Source organism: Micromesistius poutassou (genome assembly GCF_964030765.1).
Source record: "Micromesistius poutassou genome assembly, chromosome: 1".
Taxonomy (NCBI): domain Eukaryota; kingdom Metazoa; phylum Chordata; class Actinopteri; order Gadiformes; family Gadidae; genus Micromesistius; species Micromesistius poutassou.
Genome location: NC_140271.1, coordinates 10,162,452 through 10,181,455, shown reverse-complemented (window position 1 = coordinate 10,181,455; position 19,004 = coordinate 10,162,452). Strand labels below are relative to the sequence as shown.

The 19,004-nt window shown below is 45.0% G+C and overlaps 4 protein-coding genes and 2 long non-coding RNA genes across 7 annotated transcripts in view; all 6 read left to right on the top strand.

The window, feature by feature from the left end:
- The first annotated feature begins 168 nt into the window (after window positions 1-168).
- Window positions 169-1,930, top strand: LOC311387306. Its single transcript, XR_014653863.1, has 3 exons — window positions 169-334; window positions 1,384-1,502; window positions 1,829-1,930. It is a non-coding gene; the product is annotated as an uncharacterized lncRNA (long non-coding RNA).
- Window positions 1,931-7,682: 5,752 nt separating this feature from the next.
- Window positions 7,683-8,962, top strand: LOC311387583 (dual specificity tyrosine-phosphorylation-regulated kinase 4-like; the record flags this gene model as incomplete). The annotated part of the gene is made up of 4 exons (XM_084488734.1): window positions 7,683-7,821; window positions 8,180-8,334; window positions 8,474-8,604; window positions 8,767-8,962. Exons 1-4 carry the CDS (start codon window positions 7,809-7,811, stop codon window positions 8,960-8,962), a joined length of 495 nt encoding a protein of 164 aa, XP_084344860.1. The 5' UTR covers window positions 7,683-7,808.
- A 799-nt stretch (window positions 8,963-9,761) lies between these two features.
- On the top strand, window positions 9,762-13,403 carry LOC311387417 (uncharacterized protein; the record flags this gene model as incomplete). Its single annotated transcript, XM_084488733.1, has 7 exons — window positions 9,762-9,888; window positions 10,937-11,055; window positions 11,397-11,550; window positions 11,873-12,034; window positions 12,337-12,483; window positions 12,782-12,928; window positions 13,227-13,403. Exons 2-7 carry the CDS (start codon window positions 10,949-10,951, stop codon window positions 13,401-13,403), a joined length of 894 nt encoding a protein of 297 aa, XP_084344859.1. The 5' UTR covers window positions 9,762-9,888; window positions 10,937-10,948.
- Window positions 13,404-13,780: 377 nt separating this feature from the next.
- On the top strand, window positions 13,781-17,856 carry LOC311345385 (dual specificity tyrosine-phosphorylation-regulated kinase 4-like). 2 transcript variants are annotated; one of them, XM_084469777.1, is made up of 12 exons: window positions 13,781-13,874; window positions 14,005-14,065; window positions 15,030-15,187; window positions 15,333-15,469; window positions 15,628-15,753; window positions 15,964-16,102; window positions 16,206-16,272; window positions 16,381-16,553; window positions 16,638-16,698; window positions 16,828-16,924; window positions 17,189-17,474; window positions 17,720-17,856. In XM_084469777.1, the coding sequence occupies exons 2-11, from the start codon at window positions 14,014-14,016 to the stop codon at window positions 17,364-17,366; spliced, it is 1,188 nt and encodes a 395-aa protein (XP_084325903.1). In that variant the 5' UTR covers window positions 13,781-13,874; window positions 14,005-14,013; the 3' UTR covers window positions 17,367-17,474; window positions 17,720-17,856. The 2 variants fall into 2 exon arrangements, with proteins under 2 accessions (XP_084325903.1, XP_084325904.1); XM_084469778.1 differs by lacking the exon at window positions 14,005-14,065 and having other exon boundaries at window positions 13,784-13,874.
- A 105-nt stretch (window positions 17,857-17,961) lies between these two features.
- Window positions 17,962-18,887, top strand: LOC311335120. The gene is made up of 3 exons (XR_014632861.1): window positions 17,962-18,042; window positions 18,163-18,223; window positions 18,351-18,887. It is a non-coding gene; the product is annotated as an uncharacterized lncRNA (long non-coding RNA).
- A 43-nt stretch (window positions 18,888-18,930) lies between these two features.
- Window positions 18,931-19,004, top strand: part of LOC311383117 (splicing factor, arginine/serine-rich 19-like) — a gene marked incomplete at its 5' end in the record, with an annotated part of 2,049 nt that continues 1,975 nt past the window's right edge. The window contains one exon of the mRNA XM_084488560.1: window positions 18,931-18,945. Coding sequence (XP_084344686.1) covers window positions 18,931-18,945 — 15 coding nt within the window. The remainder of the gene's footprint in view (window positions 18,946-19,004) is intronic.

The window sequence follows — 19,004 nt, the reverse complement described above, 5'->3', positions numbered from 1 at the left end:
ACACACACACACACACACACACACACACACACACACACACACACACACACACACACACACACACACACACACACACAAACACAGGGCCACGGTCGAGAGGTCATCTCTCTCATGACGTCACAATGAGCTGCGTAAGGTTATTTTTCAGAATCTTTAATGTTTGCATTTGTCATGACAACTGTCACTCATATTGAAGACGCTTCTGATCTGAAGAGATATTGCTCGACGATTTCGACGATTTCCTTCTGATTATAAATAAGTGTCTTTAGTCTCAGTATTGTTTCTGCAAGGAACGAACGGTCCAGTTGACGGTTTGATCCAGTAGGAAACAAAGGTAGGTTTCCGTGACTTTCCGCCACTCTTTTGAGAAAAGTTCGATTTTTTTTCTGGCTGATAATTGTCAGGTAAATAGGATTCATTTTGAGTTATAGGCCCTGTCTGTCGTGTTGGTTTAATATTTGATCTGATGCATCGTTTCTCCGTGATATGAAGGCGTCCCATAGTGCGGCCCTCAAGTCGGCCCAATCGGATTTCTTTCCCCCCCTCACATTTAATCGCTCACCAAAGTCTTCACCAAAATATGAATTAATAACTTAATTGACCTAATTATTACTATTAACTATTTTAGCCTATTAGTGCTACGTTAGGGCTATGTTGATTCAACTTTAGTCATCAATCCATCCAATCCGTGACACTGAACACCACAAAAAGGTAAGCGCTGGGGAAACGTCCCCTGGTTAAATCACGGCGGTAAATCCTCGCAGGCCGAGAGGTGAATTGTTAAGAAAGAGAAAGACAACCCTTTAATTTTATTTGATGAGATTGTTCCCGTATAAAGCTTCTTTTTTTTCCACAGGATGACTGAAAACGATAGACATTTAGACATTTAGACATTAGTTTTGACCCACTGGCTAGTTCTTTGACATCTCATTGCACTTGAGAATCGCGTCTTGATATTGTAAGTCAAAATGTTAATGCAGAGTCACTGAATTAGCCAGCAATTATTTAAGATATAAAGACAGCCCTATACAACCTTACGCACCTGTTTAATAGATCGTTAAAGTCGAGGTTTCGGGTGCAAATAGTTGTGCTCTGTCTCATGTCAAATGTGAATAAATAATAATAAAATAATAATAATAGGAATAATCATAATAGTAACAATATTATTATTCATAATAATAACCACAAAAATAAGCAACGTGAAGTTGCGTCACGCCGGGCGCCATAGTCTGAGACAGAACCGTCAGACCATCAGAGACAGCGACCCCAACACGGTGTGACGTCAACTTCACGTCCCCTTATAAACGCATTAAAAATATCAATCTTAAATGATTCTAAATATCAAATATCTAACACAACCTCCCTCTCCTTGTATTGTATCAGGAGCTTAGGAACATGGATGCCCGCCTCCCCAAGCGTGAGCCCAAGCCCAAGCCTCCAGCTCAGAAGAGGATCTTCCTTCCAGCGCTCACCCAGACCCCCTCCGCCGTGACGGTGACCTGGTCAGTGTTCCTGGTGAACTAGTCCGCTAGTGTCCTACATGTCCACATTACTTACATCATTTCAAATGAGACTCCCCGCTATAAGCTATGTGTATAGTGCATACACAGAGACATGGTATATGTTATGAATCACAGCTCATGGTGTTGGCCAATATGTCTACCTGTACGTTCCTGTATAGAGGGATGAAAAGGACATGTAGAACACCACATGAAACCCTGACTTGCAAAACACAAAAAAGTTTTTTAATTCTAATTCAAAAGACTTCAAAGCAAAGTGCTCAGTAACGTCCACTGAGATCATAACCATTGCGTGTTTCCTCCCTCAGGAATCAGGTGCCAGTCGAATGGACGGACCCTCTGCCCCCGCTGGTCTTAAAGTCTGCGGCGGTGAACAAGGCTCCTCTTCAGAAGGGGAAGACCCGCGTCCTTCCAGACATCATCAAGACCCAGCAGAGACCCGTCCTCCGTGATGGTGTCCTGGTCAGTATTCCTGCTGAACTAGTCCGCTAGTGTCCTACATGTCCAAATTACTTACATCATTTCAAATGAGACTCCCCACTATACGCTATGTGTATAGTGCACATGGACATGGTATATGTTATGAATCACAGCTCATGGTGTTGGCCAATATGTCTACCTGTGCGTTCCTGTATAATGGGATGAAAAGGACATGTAGCTACATGAAACCCTGATTTGCTAAACACAAGAATTACAAACACAAAGTGTTGTAATTCTAATTCAAAAGACTTCAATGCGAATCGCTCAGTAACGTCCACTGAGATCATAACCATTGCGTCTTTCCACCCTCAGGAGCCAAAAATCAAAAATAGGGTCCACTGGAAGGACCCTCTGCCCCCGCTGGTCTTACAGTCTGCGACGGTGAACAAGTCTCCTCTTGAGAAGAGGAAGACCCCCGTCCTTCCAGCGCTCACCAATACCCAGCAGAGACCCCTCCTCCGTGATGGTGAACTGGTCAGTGTTCCTGGTGAACTAGTCTGCAAGTGTCCTACGTATATGTCCACATTACTTACATCATTTCAAATGAGACTCCCCACTATACGGTATGTGTATAGTGCATACCGGTACACATTGACATGGTATATGTTATGAATCACAGCTCATGTTGGTGATAAATATGTCTATCTGTGCGTTCCTGTATAATGGAATGAAAAGGACATGTAGAACACCACCATGAAACACTGATTTGCAAAACACCAAAAAGTGTTTTAATTCAATTTCAAATGACTTCAATGCAAAGCGCTCAGTAACGTCCACTGAGATCATAACCATTGCGTCTTTTCACCCTCAGGAGCCAATCAAAAGGAAGGAGCCTCTGCCCCCACTGGTCTTGAAGTCTGCGGCGGTGAACAAGGCTCCTCTTCAGAAGGGGAAGACCCCCGTCCTTCCAGACATCATCAAGACCCAGCAGAGACCCCTCCTCCGTGATGGTGTCCTGGTCAGTATTCCTGCTGAACTAGTCCACTAGGGTCCTACATGTCCACATTACTTACATCATTACAAATGTTTAGCCTAATAGCATCATTGCCTAAGTCATATTTTGGCCAAATTGTGATATCTAACCTAACTCTACCCTCCTAACGCTGCTGATTCACTGTGCCTTATTGGCTACAGCATAAGCCAATCAGAGTGCTCTTTTACATTCCATAATCTTCCTAAGTCAGCTATTTGATTTATGCCTTTATGACACTAAATACTAGATGCACCTTAAAATGTGCCTTAGGTAAATGATGCTTTGGGGCTTTGAACAAAATGACACAGGCTTGACACCATTGCGTCTTTCCTCCCTCAGGAGCCAATGAAAAGGATGGACCCTCTGCCCCCGCTGGTCTTAAAGTCTGAGGCGGTGAAAAAGGCTCCTCTTCAGAAGGGGAAGACGACCGTCCTTCCAGACTTTGACACGACCCCCCAGAAAGACCCCCGCCCTGGTGCTGAACTGGTCAGTGATCTGCTCCTTAAGTCCCAATTGCTCTCTCATCTTCTCAATGTTACGAAGAGGATGTTCAGTGTTCACGTTGTGTGTGTGTGTGTGTGTGTGTGTGTGTGTGTGTGTGTGTGTGTGTGTGTGTGTGTGTGTGTGTGTGTGATTTCTATGTTGGACCAAAAGCTGCAGAGAATGCAGAAGGAGAAGTACCGGTGGTGTGATGGCCAACGATTGCCCGCAGCAGGTAGATAGATAGATAGATAGATGTATACTTTATTAATCCCCAGGGGAAATTCAAAGTCACAGTAGCTTGAATACGTCATCCATAGCATACAACATAAACTAGATGATAAAATCAAATAAAATATCCATATGGATAATATGGACAAATAAAAGATATGCTAAGGTGCTCTTGGATAATGTGTGTCATGATGGTAGTGCTGCTGAGCAACAAGGCCTCAACATGCTCCCTGTGTCTCGTTTCTTTCCCTGCACACAGATGCCTTGTCAATCTTCAGAAAACACCTGACACCATTTGAGCGGAGGGAAATCAAAGAGTACAAGGAGGTGTGGTACCTTGGCATAGCTGCAGAGAAGATCCAGCAGAAATGCACCCTCCGCCATGGTTATGATGACCGCCAGGGACACTACAAGATGGTAAATAAATACCCACACGTGTCCCCCAGAGGGATCCTACCACAAACCCTTTCAGAGTAGAAGAATGGGCTTTGTTGGGTCCAGCGAGATGTATTTATATTTATTCACCGTTGGTTCTCTCATGTTATGAATGGGTTTTTTAAATGCAGGTTGTCAAAGACCACATCGCCTACCGCTATGAGGTCCTGGAGCTGATGGGTCAGGGCAGCTTGAGTCGAGTCCTCAAGTGCAGAGACCACAAAACCAAGCAGCTGGTAGCCATGAAGGTCATTGCAAAAAACCCAAGGTATCCTATCATGGATCAAGCTCAATGATAGAGTGCAATCGTTACATTAAATGTACATTTCACATGTTACCATTCAAATCACATTCTGTCATCAATATGCCAATCCATATGATCCTAAACAATTACTATCCATGAACCTCAAACCAACCAATCAATAGGTTTGCAGATGTGGCGATGGCAGAGGTGGAAATTCTGGAGCTTCTCCAAAAGAACGATGTGCCTGGCGTGGCCAACGTCGTCCACATGAAGGAGCACTTCCACTTCCGTGAACATGTGTGCATCACCTTTGACCTCATGGGGTGGGTTTGGAACACAAAAGCTTCATATCATGCCCACTCATATAGAAATAAGACACCAACAACAAACAAGGTGTTTGTAATTGATAATATCAGTGCCAATAACAATACAAATGTTGCTTCAAATATCTCTGCTTGACAAAGGCATTAGGTGAAAGAGAGAAAGACCTAGGACAAAGCTTTATGAATCCTCTCAATGTTTAATCTTTCCAGAAAGAACCTGTATGAGGGGATGAAGGAGAGAGGGTTCAGAGGGCTGGGCACCTCTCAGTTGAGGAGCCATGCCATCTCTCTTGTGCAGTCTCTCCAGTTCCTCGGTAGGACCGGCATCATCCACTGCGACCTGAAACCGGTAGGAGCCTAATCATAATCTAAGTCCTCCATGTTGACACATTTAGTTAGAATATACACTTTATGCACATGGCTTTTGGAATCAATATCTATTTTCTGTTTAGGAGAACATCCTGGTATCAGAAGATGACTCAGAGGTCATAAAGGTGGCTGACTTTGGGTCAAGCCTCCTGGAGCATCGCAACAGTGAGTGTTTGGCCTTTTACCTTGACCGAAAAACATCAATCTTTAAAGGTAGCTGTTTATTTCTGAAGCTAATGTTCATTTCAATGATCACCTTGTCCTTCTCCACAGCCGATCCTTTTGCCCAGACACTGACCTACAAGTCCCCAGAATCTATTCTGAAGAGGGCCTACAGCAAGGCCATTGACATGTGGAGTCTGGGCTGCATCTTAGCTGAGCTCAAGACAGGCCAGATCCTATTTGATGTGCACCATGAGAAAGCCCTAGTGCTGGAAATGGCGAAGGTAATGAATACCTAGTTAGGTTGGCAATAATATTTCAACGCCCGACTGTTATTCTAATGGGTCGGTGTGCGTGTTCTGTTGAAGCTGCTGGGTGTTCCTCCATTGGATTGGCTGAAGAGGACCACGCTTCGGGACGAGCTCTCTGGTGAGTAGAAACTAAACCACCCGCAAGTTGTACTCCCACTGACACGACACAATGTCCTTGGTCTCTTGGTTGTTGTGTACTTCAGTTGTTGTTGTTGTGTGATGTTGTTGTGCGACGTTAATGCAGGTCCAAGCAACAGCAGAGACATGACCAGGCTGAGTCTGTCTAGGGCCCTGGACACGGAGGACGAAGTCTTTCTGGACTTCATCCAGAGCTGTCTCGAGTAGGTGCACCTCCACTCTGACCCAAGTGTGACGTTTGATACGGTCCCTTGAGTCCTCGCTTATGTATTTATTCAAACCTGTGCTATGTTAAGTTGTTATGATGGGATACAAAGTAGTCTTGGAGGTTGCAGCACTAGAACCAGGGTCAGGTCGTGACAATTGGCGGGAAGTTATTTAGCGCATATATAAGGAAACAATGTCTTCTACATTCAGCGGGTCGCAGATATGTTGATCCCTGTTCTTGTTGACCTGGTGGTGTTAAGATACGAGCCGGAGAAGCGCATGACCCCGGATGAGGCCATGCAGCATCTGTGGATTCTGGAGCACTTCCAGAGTCCCAGCTCCAGTGCGGCCACTTCTCCTCACCAGTCCAATAACTTGGAGCACATGGTGGACTCTGCCAGCGATGCAGCCCCGTCCACCTCCGGGGCAGGGCCGTGACCGGACGGGGCCATGGAGGAGGAGGCAGGAGGAGGGAGGGGGCGCTGAATAAAGCCGGTCCCTCCATCACGGCGACATGCGTCATTACATGAGCCCCCCAAGTGAGTCGTTGTTCATTTTTGTGTTGTTATAATGACCAACAGTTTTGTCCATACAATGTTTGATCTCCTATTAGATACGAAAAAAGACAAACAGACAAAGACAAACAAGTTGTTTGTAATTGATAATAACAGTGTCAATAACAATACAATTGTTGCTTCAATTGTGCTTGACAAAGGCATTAGGTGAAAGAGTGAAATACCTAGGACAACGCTTTATGAATACTTTTAATGTGTAATATTTCCAGAAAGAACCTGGATGAGGTGATGAACGAGAGAGAGTTCAGAGTGCTGGGCACCTCTCAGTTGAGGAGCCATGCCATCTCTCTTGTGCAGTCTCTCCAGTTCCTCGGAAGGGCCGGCATCATCCACTGTGACCTGAAACCAGTAGGAGCCTCATCATAATCGAAGTCCTCCATATTGACACGTTTTGTTTTGAATATACACTTAATGCACGTCTTTGGGATTCAATGTATATTTTCTGTTTAGGAGAACATCCTCGTATCAGAAGATGACTCAGAGGTCATAAAGGTGGCTGACTTTGGGTCAAGCCTTCTGGAACATCGAAGCAGTGAGTGTGTGGCCTTTTACCTTGACCGAAAAACACCCATCTTTAAAGTTTCTTAGCTGTAGCTGTTTCTTCCCAAAGCTACTGTTCATTTGAATGATGAACCTTGTCTTGTGTGCGTGTTCTGTTGAAGCTGCTGGGTGTTCCCCCAAAGGGTATGCTGAAGGAGACCCCGCTTCAGGACTTGATCTCTGGTGAGTATAAACTAAACCATCCTCCAGTTGTCCTCCCAGTGTCACGACAAAATGTCCTTGGCCTCTTGGTTTGCTGTGTACTTCAGTTGTTGTTGTTGTGTGATGTTGTTGTGTGACTTTAATGCAGGTCGAAGGAGACAGCAGACGCATGACCAGGTGGTGTCTGTCTATGGCCCTGGAGACGAGGACCAACTCTTTCTTGACTTCATCCAGCGCTGTGTCACGTAAGTGCACCTCCACTCTGACCCAAGTGTGACGTTTTATACGGTCCCCAAGTCCTCGCTTATGTATTTATTCCAACAGGTGCTATGTTAAGTTGTTATGAGGGGATATAAAGTAGTCCTGGAGGTTGTAGCACTAGAACCAGGGTCAGGTCGTGACCATTGGCGGCAAATCATTTAGTGCACATGTAAGGAAATAATGTCTTCCAAGCCTGTTCTTGTTGATCTGGCGATGTTAACACACGAGCCGGCAAAGCGCATGCTGAGGCCATGCAGCATCCGTGGATTCTGGAGCACTTCCAGAGTCCCTGCTCCAGCGTGGACTCTTCTCCTCACCAGTCCAGTAGCTGGGAACACATGGTGGACTGGTGGACCAGCAACGCAGCCCAGCCGAGTCCCAGGACATATACCGTTACATGAGCCCCACAAGTGAGTCATTGTTCATTTTTGTGTTGTTATGTCCAACAGTTTTGTCCGTACGATGTTTGGTCTGATATTGGATACGAAAAAAGACATTGGAGACTAAAGCTTTGCAGTCCACGGATGTGGTAAAACATATGTTTAGACTCCAATGTTGGTACTGACATTTTCAGACCAACCCTAGTTTACCATTACCATCTCATCATCAACCTTGAGACAAGTTAAAACTTAAAAAGACCACATCACCTTCTAAACCCTTTCCTTCACGAAGGGACGGATGCCTGTCCCTTTCATCAGGCCATCACTTCCTGCTGAGCAACAAGGCCTCAACATGCTCCCTGTGTCTCGTTTCTTTCCCTGCACACAGATGCCTTGACGGCCTACAAAAAACACCTGACACTGTTTGAGCAGAGGGGAATCAAACAGTACATTGAGGTGTGGCATGGCATAGCGTTAGAGAAGGTCCAGCAGAATTGCACCCTCTACCATGGTTATGATGACATCAAGGGACACAACACGATGGTAAATACTAACACGTGTTCTCCTTAGGGACCACAAACCCTTTCAGAGTAGAGGAATGGGCTTTGTTGGGTTCAGTGAGATGTATTTATATTTATTCACAGTTGGTTCTCTATGTAATTAATGGGGCTTTTAAATGCAGGTAATCAAAGATCACATCGCCTATGAGGTCCTGGAGCTGATGGGTCAGGGAAGCTTCGGTCGAGTCCTCAAATGCAGAGACCACAAAACCAAGCAGCTGGTAGCCATGAAGGTCATTGCGAACAGCCAAAGGTAACTATCTTATCACGGATCAAGCTCAATGACAGTGTTCAATCGTTACATTAAACTAACATTTCATATTTAACCATTCAAATCACAGTCTGCAATCAATATGCCAATCCATATAATGCTAAACAATTACTATCCTTGAACCTCAAACCAACCAATCAACAGGTTTGCAGAGGCGAAGGCAGAGGTGGAAATTCTGGAGCTGATCAAGAAGAACGATGACGTGGCCAACGTCGTCCACGTGAAGGAGCACTTCCACTTCCGTAACCAAATGGACACACACTTGGACATGTGTGGAGAATATCATGCTTCAAATGGAGCAGGATATCTCCTGCCGTCTCGGTACCTCTGGTGGTACTGAGACGGGTGACTGGTGGGTGGAGGCCGTGGAATCGACCCCCAGCTTGCCTGACACTGGGTTGTTGTCAGACGGAGCTGCTGAGGATGCAGAGATGGTGGCGAATCGACGACAATAAATCAATAAATCTCTTTTGTTTGTCTAATACTGGCACTAAATGTCCATACTGTACATCCTTTGAATGTGAATGTACATACTGAACATACTGTGCCTACAATGGGCCGTGGCAGTGGTGTTGCATTACGCCTAAAGGCTTTTCCAAAGAAGGAATTGGCCGAGCGCACGCCTGGTGCTGAGGCCCATAGCTTATGGCAGCTATCAGATGGAAGATGTCTGCCTACAAGCATAGTGAAGAGATTGCTCTCTTTTATTACTCCCTTCTTTTGTTTTATTTGTGACATGTCTTATTTTATAATCCTTTAATATTTAATAGTGCAGCCCTACATTCAAATGTGGCGTTGTCGGTTACAAGCCCAAAACCTTGGCAAGACATTTGTTCATATTGTATTTCATGCCACCAAATAGTCTACAGTAAATATGGGGATCTCACGAGTCACGACAATATATATATAATGTATATATACACATGCACGCACACACACACACACACACACACACACACACACACACACACACACACACACACACACACACACACACACACACACACACAACACAGGGCCACGGTCGAGAGGTCATCTCTCTCATGACGTCACAATGAGCTGCGTAAGGTTATTTTTCAGAATCTTTAATGTTTGCATTTGTCATGACAACTGTCACTCATATTGAAGACGCTTCTGATCTGAAGAGATATTGCTCGACGATTTCGACGATTTCCTTCTGATTATAAATAAGTGTCTTTAGTCTCAGTATTGTTTCTGCAAGGAACGAACGGTCCAGTTGACGGTTTGATCCAGTAGGAAACAAAGGTAGGTTTCCGTGACTTTCCGCCACTCTTTTGAGAAAAGTTCGATTTTTTTTCTGGCAGATTATTGTCAGGTAAATAGGATTAATTTTGAGTTATAGGCCCTGTCTGTCGTGTTGGTTTAATATTTGATCTGATGCATCGTTTCTCCGTGATATGAAGGCGTCCCATAGTGCGGCCCTCGAGTCGGCCCAATCGGATTTCTTTCCCCCCTCACATTTAATCGCTCACCAAAGTCTTCACCAAAATATGAATTAATAACTTAATTGACCTAATTATTACTATTAACTATTTTAGCCTATTAGTGCTACGTTAGGCCTATGTTGATTCAACTTTAGTCATCAATCCATCCAATCCGTGACACTGAACACCACAAAAAGTTAAGCGCTGGGGAAACGTCCCCTGGTTAAATCACGGCCCTAGGCGGTAAATCCTCGCAGGCCGAGAGGTGAATTGTTAAGAAAGAGAAAGCCAACCCTTTAATTTTATTTGATAAGATAGTTCCCGTATAAAGCTTTTTTTTTTCCACAGGATGACTGAAAACGATAGACATTTAGACATTTAGACATTAGTTTTGACCCACTGGCTAGTTCTCTGACATCTCATTGCACTTGAGAATCGCGTATTGTAAGTTAAAATGTTAATGCAGAGTCACTGAATTAGCCAGCGATTATTTAAGATATAAAGACAGCCCTATACAACCTTACGCACCTGTTTAATAGATCGTTAAAGTCGAGGTTTCGGGTGCAAATAGTTGTGCTCTGTCTCACGTCAAATGTGAATAAATAATAATAAAATAATAATAATAGGAATAATCATAATAGTAACAATATTATTATTCATAATAATAACCACAAAAATAAGCAACGTGAAGTTGCGTCACGCCGGGCGCCATAGTCTGAGACAGAACCCTCAGACCATCAGAGACAGCGACCCCAACACGGTGTGACGTCAACTTCACGTCCCCTTATAAACGCATTAAAAATATCAATCTTAAATGATTCTAAATATCAAATATCTAACACAACCTCCCTCTCCTTGTATTGTATCAGGAGCTTAGGAACATGGATGCCCGCCTCCCCAAGCGTGCGCCCAAGTCCAAGCCTCCTGCTCAGAAAAGGATCCTGCTTCCAGCGCTCACCCAGACCCCCTCCGCCGTGACGGTGACCTGGTCAGTGTTCCTGGTGAACTAGTCCGCTAGTGTCCTACATGTCCACATTACTTACATCATTTCAAATGAGACTCCCCGCTATAAGCTATGTGTATAGTGCATACACAGAGACATGGTATATGTTATGAATCACAGCTCATGGTGTTGGCCAATATGTCTACCTGTGCGTTCCTGTATAGAGGGATGAAAAGGACATGTAGAAACCTGAAGAAACCTGAAGGACATGAAACCCTGACTTGCAAAACACAAAAAAGTGTTTTAATTCTAATTCAAAAGACTTCAATGCAAAGCGCTCAGTAACGTCCACTGAGATCATAACCATTGTGTGTTTCCTCCCTCAGGAATCAGGTGCCAATCGAATGGACGGACCCTCTGCCCCCGCTGGTCTTAAAGTCTGCGGTGGTGAACAAGGCTCCTCTTCAGAAGGGGCAGACCCGCGTCCTTCCAGGCATCCTTAAGACCCAGCAGAGACCCGTCCTCCATGATGGTGTCCTGGTCAGTATTCCTGCTGAACTAGTCCGCTAGTGGCCTACATGTCCAAATAAATTACTTACATCATTTCAAATGAGACTCCCCACTATACGCTATGTGTATAGTGCACATGGACATGGTATATGTTATGAATCACAGCTCATGGTGTTGGCCAATATGTCTACCTGTGCGTTCCTGTATAATGGGATGAAAAGGACATGTAGCCACATGAAACCCTGATTTGCTAAACACAAAAAAGTGTTGTAATTCTAATTCAAAAGACTTCAATGCGAATCGCTCAGTAACGTCCACTGAGATCATAACCATTGCGTCTTTCCACCCTCAGGAGCCAAAAATCAAAAAAAGGGTCCACTGGAAGGACCCTCTGCCCCCGCTGGTCTTACAGTCTGCGACGGTGAACAAGTCTCCTCTTGAGAAGAGGAAGACCCCCGTCCTTCCAGCGCTCACCAATACCCAGCAGAGACCCCTCCTCCGTGATGGTGAACTGGTCAGTGTTCCTGGTGAACTAGTCTGCAAGTGTCCTACGTATATGTCCACATTACTTACATCATTTCAAATGAGACTCCCCACTATACGGTATGTGTATAGTGCATACAGCTCATGTTGGTGATAAATATGTCTATCTGTGCGTTCCTGTATAATGGAATGAAAAGGACATGTAGAACACCACCATGAAACACTGATTTGCAAAACACCAAAAAGTGTTTTAATTCAAATTCAAATGACTTCAATGCAAAGCGCTCAGTAACGTCCACTGAGATCATAACCATTGCGTCTTTTCACCCTCAGGAGCCAATCAAAAGGAAGGAGCCTCTGCCCCCACTGGTCTTGAAGTCTGCGACGGTGAACAAGGCTCCTCTTCAGAAGGGGAAGACCCCCGTCCTTCCAGACATCATCAAGACCCAGCAGAGACCCCTCCTCCGTGATGGTGTCCTGGTCAGTATTCCTTCTGAACTAGTCCACTAGGGTCCTACATGTCCACATTACTTACATCATTTCAAATGAGACTCCCCACTATACGGTATGTGTATAGTGCATACAGCTCATGTTGGTGATAAATATGTCTATCTGTGCGTTCCTGTATAATGGAATGAAAAGGACATGTAGAACACCACCATGAAACACTGATTTGCAAAACACCAAAAACTGTTTTAATTCTAATTCAAATGACTTCAATGCAAAGCGCTCAGTAACGTCCACTGAGATCATAACCATTGCGTCTTTTCACCCTCAGGAGCCAATCAAAAGGAAGGAGCCTCTGCCCCCACTGGTCTTGAAGTCTGCGACGGTGAACAAGGCTCCTCTTCAGAAGGGGAAGACCCCCGTCCTTCCAGACATCATCAAGACCCAGCAGAGACCCCTCCTCCGTGATGGTGTCCTGGTCAGTATTCCTGCTGAACTAGTCCACTAGGGTCCTACATGTCCACATTACTTACATCATTTTAAATGAGACTCCCCACTATACGGTATGTGTATAGTGCATACAGCTCATGTTGGTGATAAATATGTCTATCTGTGCGTTCCTGTATAATGGAATGAAAAGGACATGTAGAACACCACCATGAAACACTGATTTGCAAAACACCAAAAAGTGTTTTAATTCTAATTCAAATGACTTCAATGCAAAGCGCTCAGTAACGTCCACTGAGATCATAACCATTGCGTCTTTTCACCCTCAGGAGACAATCAAATGGAAGGACCCTCTGCCCCCACTGGTCTTGAAGTCTGCGGCGGTGAACAAGGCTCCTCTTCAGAAGGGGAAGACCCCCGTCCTTCCAGACATCATCAAGACCCAGCAGAGACCCCTCCTCCGTGATGGTGTCCTGGTCAGTATTCCTGCTGAACTAGTCCACTAGGGTCCTACATGTCCACATTACTTACATCATTACAAATGGTTAGCCTAATAGCATCATTGCCTAAGTCATATTTTGGCCAAATTGTGATATCTAACCTAACTCTACCCTCCTAACGCTGCTGATTCACTGTGCCTTATTGGCTACAGCATAAGCCAATCAGAGTGCTCTTTTACATTCCATAATCTTCCTAAGTCAGCTATTTGATTTATGCCTTTATGACACTAAATACTAGATGCACCTTAAAATGTGCCTTAGGTAAATGATGCTTTGGGGCTTTGAACAAAATGACACAGGCTTGACACCATTGCGTCTTTCCTCCCTCAGGAGCCAATGAAAAGGATGGACCCTCTGCCCCCGCTGGTCTTAAAGTCTGAGGCGGTGAAAAAGGCTCCTCTTCAGAAGGGGAAGACGACCGTCCTTCCAGACTTTGACACGACCCCCCAGAAAGACCCCCGCCCTGCTGCTGAACTGGTCAGTGATCTGCTCCTTAAGTCCCAATTGCTCTCTCATCTTCTCAATGTTACGAAGAGGATGTTCAGTGTTCACGTTGTGTGTGTGTGTGTGTGTGTGTGTGTGTGTGATTTCTATCTTGGACCAAAAGCTGCAGAGAATGCAGAAGGAGAAGTACCGGTGGTGTGATGGCCAACGATTGCCCGCAGCAGGTAGATAGATAGATAGATAGATAGATGTATACTTTATTAATCCCCAGGGGAAATTCAAAGTCACAGTAGCTTGAATACGTCATCCATAGCATACAACATAAACTAGATGATAAAATCAAATTAAATATCCATATGGATAATATGGACAAATAAAATATATGCTAAGGTGCTCTTGGATAATGTAAAAAAAGCCAGCATTAAATATAGACAATAAAAAGTAAGCAGTAGTAAGCAGTTCCAGTAAACAGTGGACAGTCAGTACACTGTTAACGGGAGGTAGTGGAACTGGAAGTGGTGGAAAGGGAGACAGACTACGCAGAGAAGTCTATCCCTCCTCTTCCTCCCTTCAATGACACAATGTACAGTTGTATGGCCCTTGGGACAAATGATTTCCTCAGTCTATCAGTTGTACATGGCATTATGCGTAGTCTTGAGCTGATCATGCTCTTTTGCTTTGTGATCGTGCTGTGGAGTGGATGACAGTCTTTGCCCAAGATGGTGAGCAGTTTGTTGTTAGGTAAACACACTAGTGGTGGAAATCTTCATCTGTTGACAGCCTTGGCTAAGGGTTTCCCATTTCATGTAATGTAGGTAATGTTGCTGTGATTATTTGAATGCTAGTTGTGAGAAATGGCCCATCCGTCAGCCATTAGTGAGTGTAACGCTTTGTGAGATTTGTGATCGGTTTCCTGTCCCTGTAGGTGATCATTTAGATTGCAAATGTCTGCCGGCTCATATCTGATCAATCAGGTCGTCTCTACCCTGATTGGTTTGGGAAATCCATCTTGTTCTCTCTCTTTTGAACTCTTGAATCCTACCTACAGCACCATTTAAACCACTGTGTTTGAAAGCATAGCATTTCAAACTCCAGTGCTTCATGAAGAACAGGATACACACATCACTTCTTGCTGAGCAACAAGGCCTCAACATGCTCCCTGTGTCTCGTTTCTTTCCCTGCACACAGATGCCTTGTCAATCTTCAGAAAACACCTGACACCATTTGAGCGGAGGGAAATCAAAGAGTACAAGGAAGTGTGGTACCTTGGCATAGCTGCAGAGAAGATCCGGCAGAAATGCACCCTCCGCCATGGTTATGATGACCGCCAGGGACACTACAAGATGGTAAATACCCACACGTGTCCTCCTGAGGGATCCTACCACAAACCCTTTCAGAGTTGAAGAATGGGCTTTGTTGGGTCCAGCGAGATGTATTTATATTTATTCACCGTTGGTTCTCTCATGTCATGAATGGGTTTTTTAAATGCAGGTTGTCAAAGACCACATCGCCTACCGCTATGAGGTCCTGGAGCTGATGGGTCAGGGCAGCTTGAGTCGAGTCCTCAAGTGCAGAGACCACAAAACCAAGCAGCTGGTAGCCATGAAGGTCATTGCAAAAAACCCAAGGTATTTTATCATGGATCAAGCTCAATGATAGAGTGCAATCTTTACATTAAACGTACATTTCACATTTTACCATTCAAATCACATTCTGTCATCAATATGCCAATCCATATGATCCTAAACAATTACTATCCATGAACCTCAAACCAACCAATCAATAGGTTTGCAGATGTGGAAATTCTGGAGCTTCTCCAAAAGAACGATGTGCCTGGCATGGCCAACGTCATCCACATGAAGGAGCACTTCCACTTCCGTGAACATGTGTGCATCACCTTTGACCTCAAGGGGTGGGTTTGCAACACAAAAGCTTCATATCATGCCCACTCATATAGAAATAAGACACCAACAACAAACAAGGTGTTTGTAATTGATAATATCAGTGGCAATAACAATACAAATGTTGCTTCAAATATCTCTGCTTGACAAAGGCATTAGGTGAAAGAGAGAAAGACCTAGGACAAAGCTTTATGAATCCTCTTAATGTTTAATCTTTCCAGAAAGAACCTGTATGAGGGGATGAAGGAGAGAGGGTTCAGAGGGCTGGGCACCTCTCAATTGAGGAGCCATGCCATCTCTCTTGTGCAGTCTCTCCAGTTCCTTGGTAGGACAGGCATCATCCACTGCGACCTGAAACCGGTAGGAGCCTAATCATAATCTAAGTCCTCCATGTTGACACATTTAGTTAGAATATACACTTTATGCACATGGCTTTTGGAATCAATATCTATTTTCTGTTTAGGAGAACATCCTGGTATCAGAAGATGACTCAGAGGTCATAAAGGTGGCTGACCTGGAGCATTGCAACAGTGAGTGTTTGGCCTTTTACCTTGACCGAAAAACATCAATCTTTAAAGGTAGCTGTTTCTTTCTGAAGCTAATGTTCATTTCAATGATCACCTTGTACTTCTCCACAGCCGATCCTTTTGCCCAGACACTGACCTACAAGTCCCCAGAAGCTATTCTGAAGAGGGCCTACAGCAAGGCCATTGACATGTGGAGTCTGGGCTGCATCTTAGCTGAGCTCAAGACAGGCCAGATCCTATTTGATGTGCACCATGAGAAAGCGCTAGTGCTGGAAATGGCGAAGGTAATGAATACCTAGTTAGGTTGGCAATAATATTTCAACGCCCGACTGTTATTCTAATGGGTCGGTGTGCGTGTTCTGTTGAAGCTGCTGGGTGTTCCTCCATTGGATTGGCTGGAGACGACCACGCTTCGGGACGAGCTCTCTGGTGAGTAGAAACTAAACCACCCGCAAGTTGTACTCCCAGTGACACGACACAATGTCCTTGGTCTCTTGGTTGTTGTGTACTTCAGTTGTTGTTGTTGTTGTGTGATGTTGTTGTGCGACGTTAATGCAGGTCCAAGCAACAGCAGAGACATGACCAGGCAGAGTCTGTCTACGGCCCTGGACACGGAGGACGAAGTCTTTCTGGACTTCATCCGGAGCTGTCTCGAGTAGGTGCACCTCCAATCTGACCCAAGTGTGACGTTTGATACGGTCCCCCGAGTCCTCGCTTATATATTTATTCCAACCTGTGCTATGTTAAGTTGTTATGATGGGATACAAAGTAGTCTTGGAGGTTGCAGCACTAGAACCAGGGTCAGGTCGTGACAATTGGCGGGAAATTATTTAGCGCATATATAAGGAAACAATGTCTTCTACATTCAGCGGGTCGCAGATATGTTGATCCCTGTTCTTGTTGACCTGGCGGTGTTAAGATACGAGCCGGAGAAGCGCATGACCCCGGATGAGGCCATGCAGCATCCGTGGATTCTGGAGCACTTCCAGAGTCCCAGCTCCAGTGCGGCCACTTCTCCTCACCAGTCCAATAACTTGGAGCACATGGTGGACTCTGCCAGCGATGCAGCCCCGTCCACCTCCGGGGCAGGGCCGTGACCGGTCGAGGCCATGGAGGAGGAGGCAGGAGGCAGGAGGAGGGAGGGGGCGCTGAATAAAGCCGGTCCCTCCATCACGGCGACATGCGTCGTTACATGAGCCCCCCAAGTGAGTCGTTGTTCATTTTTGTGTTGTTATAATGACCAACAGTTTTGTCCATACAATGTTTGATCTCATATTAGATACGAAAAAAGACAAACAGACAAAGACAAACAAGTTGTTTGTAATTGATAATATCAGTGCCAATAACAATACAAATGTTGCTTCAATTGTGCTTGACAAAGGCATTAGGTGAAAGAGTGAAATACCTAGGACAACGCTTTATGAATACTTTTAATGTGTAATATTTCCAGAAAGAACCTGGATGAGGTGATGAACGAGAGAGAGTTCAGAGTGCTGGGCACCTCTCAGTTGAGGAGCCATGCCATCTCTCTTGTGCAGTCTCTCCAGTTCCTCGGAAGGGCCGGCATCATCCACTGTGACCTGAAACCAGTAGGAGCCTCATCATAATCTAAGTCCTCCATGTTGACACGTTTTGTTTTGAATATACACTTAATGCACGTCTTTGGGATTCAATGTATATTTTCTGTTTAGGAGAACATCCTCGTATCAGAAGATGACTCAGAGGTCATAAAGGTGGCTGCCTTTGGGTCAAGCCTTCTGGAACATCGAAGCAGTGAGTGTGTGGCCTTTTACCTTGACCAAAAAACACCCATCTTTAAAGGTAGCTGTTTCTTTCCAAAGCTACTGTTCATTTGAATGATGAACCTTGTCTTGTGTGCGCGTTCTGTTGAAGCTGCTGGGTGTTCCTCTAAAGGGTATGCTGAAGGAGACCCCGCTTCAGGACTTGATCTCTGGTGAGTAGAAACTAAACCATCCTCCAGTTGTCCTCCCAGTGTCATGACAAAATGTCCTTGGCCTCTTGGTTTGCTGTGTACTTCAGTTGTTGTTGTTGTGTGATGTTGTTGTGTGACGTTAATGCAGGTCGAAGGAGACAGCAGACGCATGACCAGGTGGTGTCTGTCTATGGCCCTGGAGACGAGGACCAACTCTTTCTTGACTTCATCCAGCGCTGTGTCGCGTAAGTGTACCTCCACTCTGACCCAAGTGTGACGTTTTATACGGTCCCCAAGTCCTCACTTATGTATTTATTCCAACACGTGCTATGTTAAGTTGTTACGAGGGGATATAAAGTAGTCCTGGAGGTTGTAGCATTAGAACCAGGGTCAGGTCGTGACCATCGGCGGCAAATCATTCAGTGCACATGTAAGGAAATAATGTCTTCCACATTCAGCGTGTTACAGATATGTTAAAGCCTGTTCTTGTTGATCTGGCGATGTTAACACACGAGCCGGCAAAGCGCATGCTGAGGCCATGCAGCATCCGTGGATTCTGGAGCACTTCCAGAGTCCCTGCTCCAGCGTGGACTCTTCTCCTCATCAGTCCAGTAGCTGGGAACACATGGTGGACTGGTGGACCAGCAACGCAGCCCAGCCGAGTCCCAGGACATATACCGTTACATGAGCCCCACAAGTGAGTCATTGTTCATTTTTGTGTTGTTATAATGTCCAACAGTTTTGTCCATACGATGTTTGATCTGATATTGGATACGAAAAAAGACATTGGAGACTAAAGCTT

What these genes read in the sequence shown, in the direction of transcription:
- LOC311345385 (XM_084469777.1), top strand. Translation starts at nt 14,014, where the DNA reads ATGCAGAAGGAGAAGTACCGGTGGTGTGATGGCCAACGATTGCCCGCA. An exon ending in GCCAGGGACACTACAAGATG is followed by an intron (nt 15,188 to 15,332) that starts GTAAATACCCAC and finishes TTTTAAATGCAG; the next exon opens with GTTGTCAAAGACCACATCGC. An exon ending in TTCATCCGGAGCTGTCTCGA is followed by an intron (nt 16,925 to 17,188) that starts GTAGGTGCACCT and finishes GGCGGTGTTAAG; the next exon opens with ATACGAGCCGGAGAAGCGCA.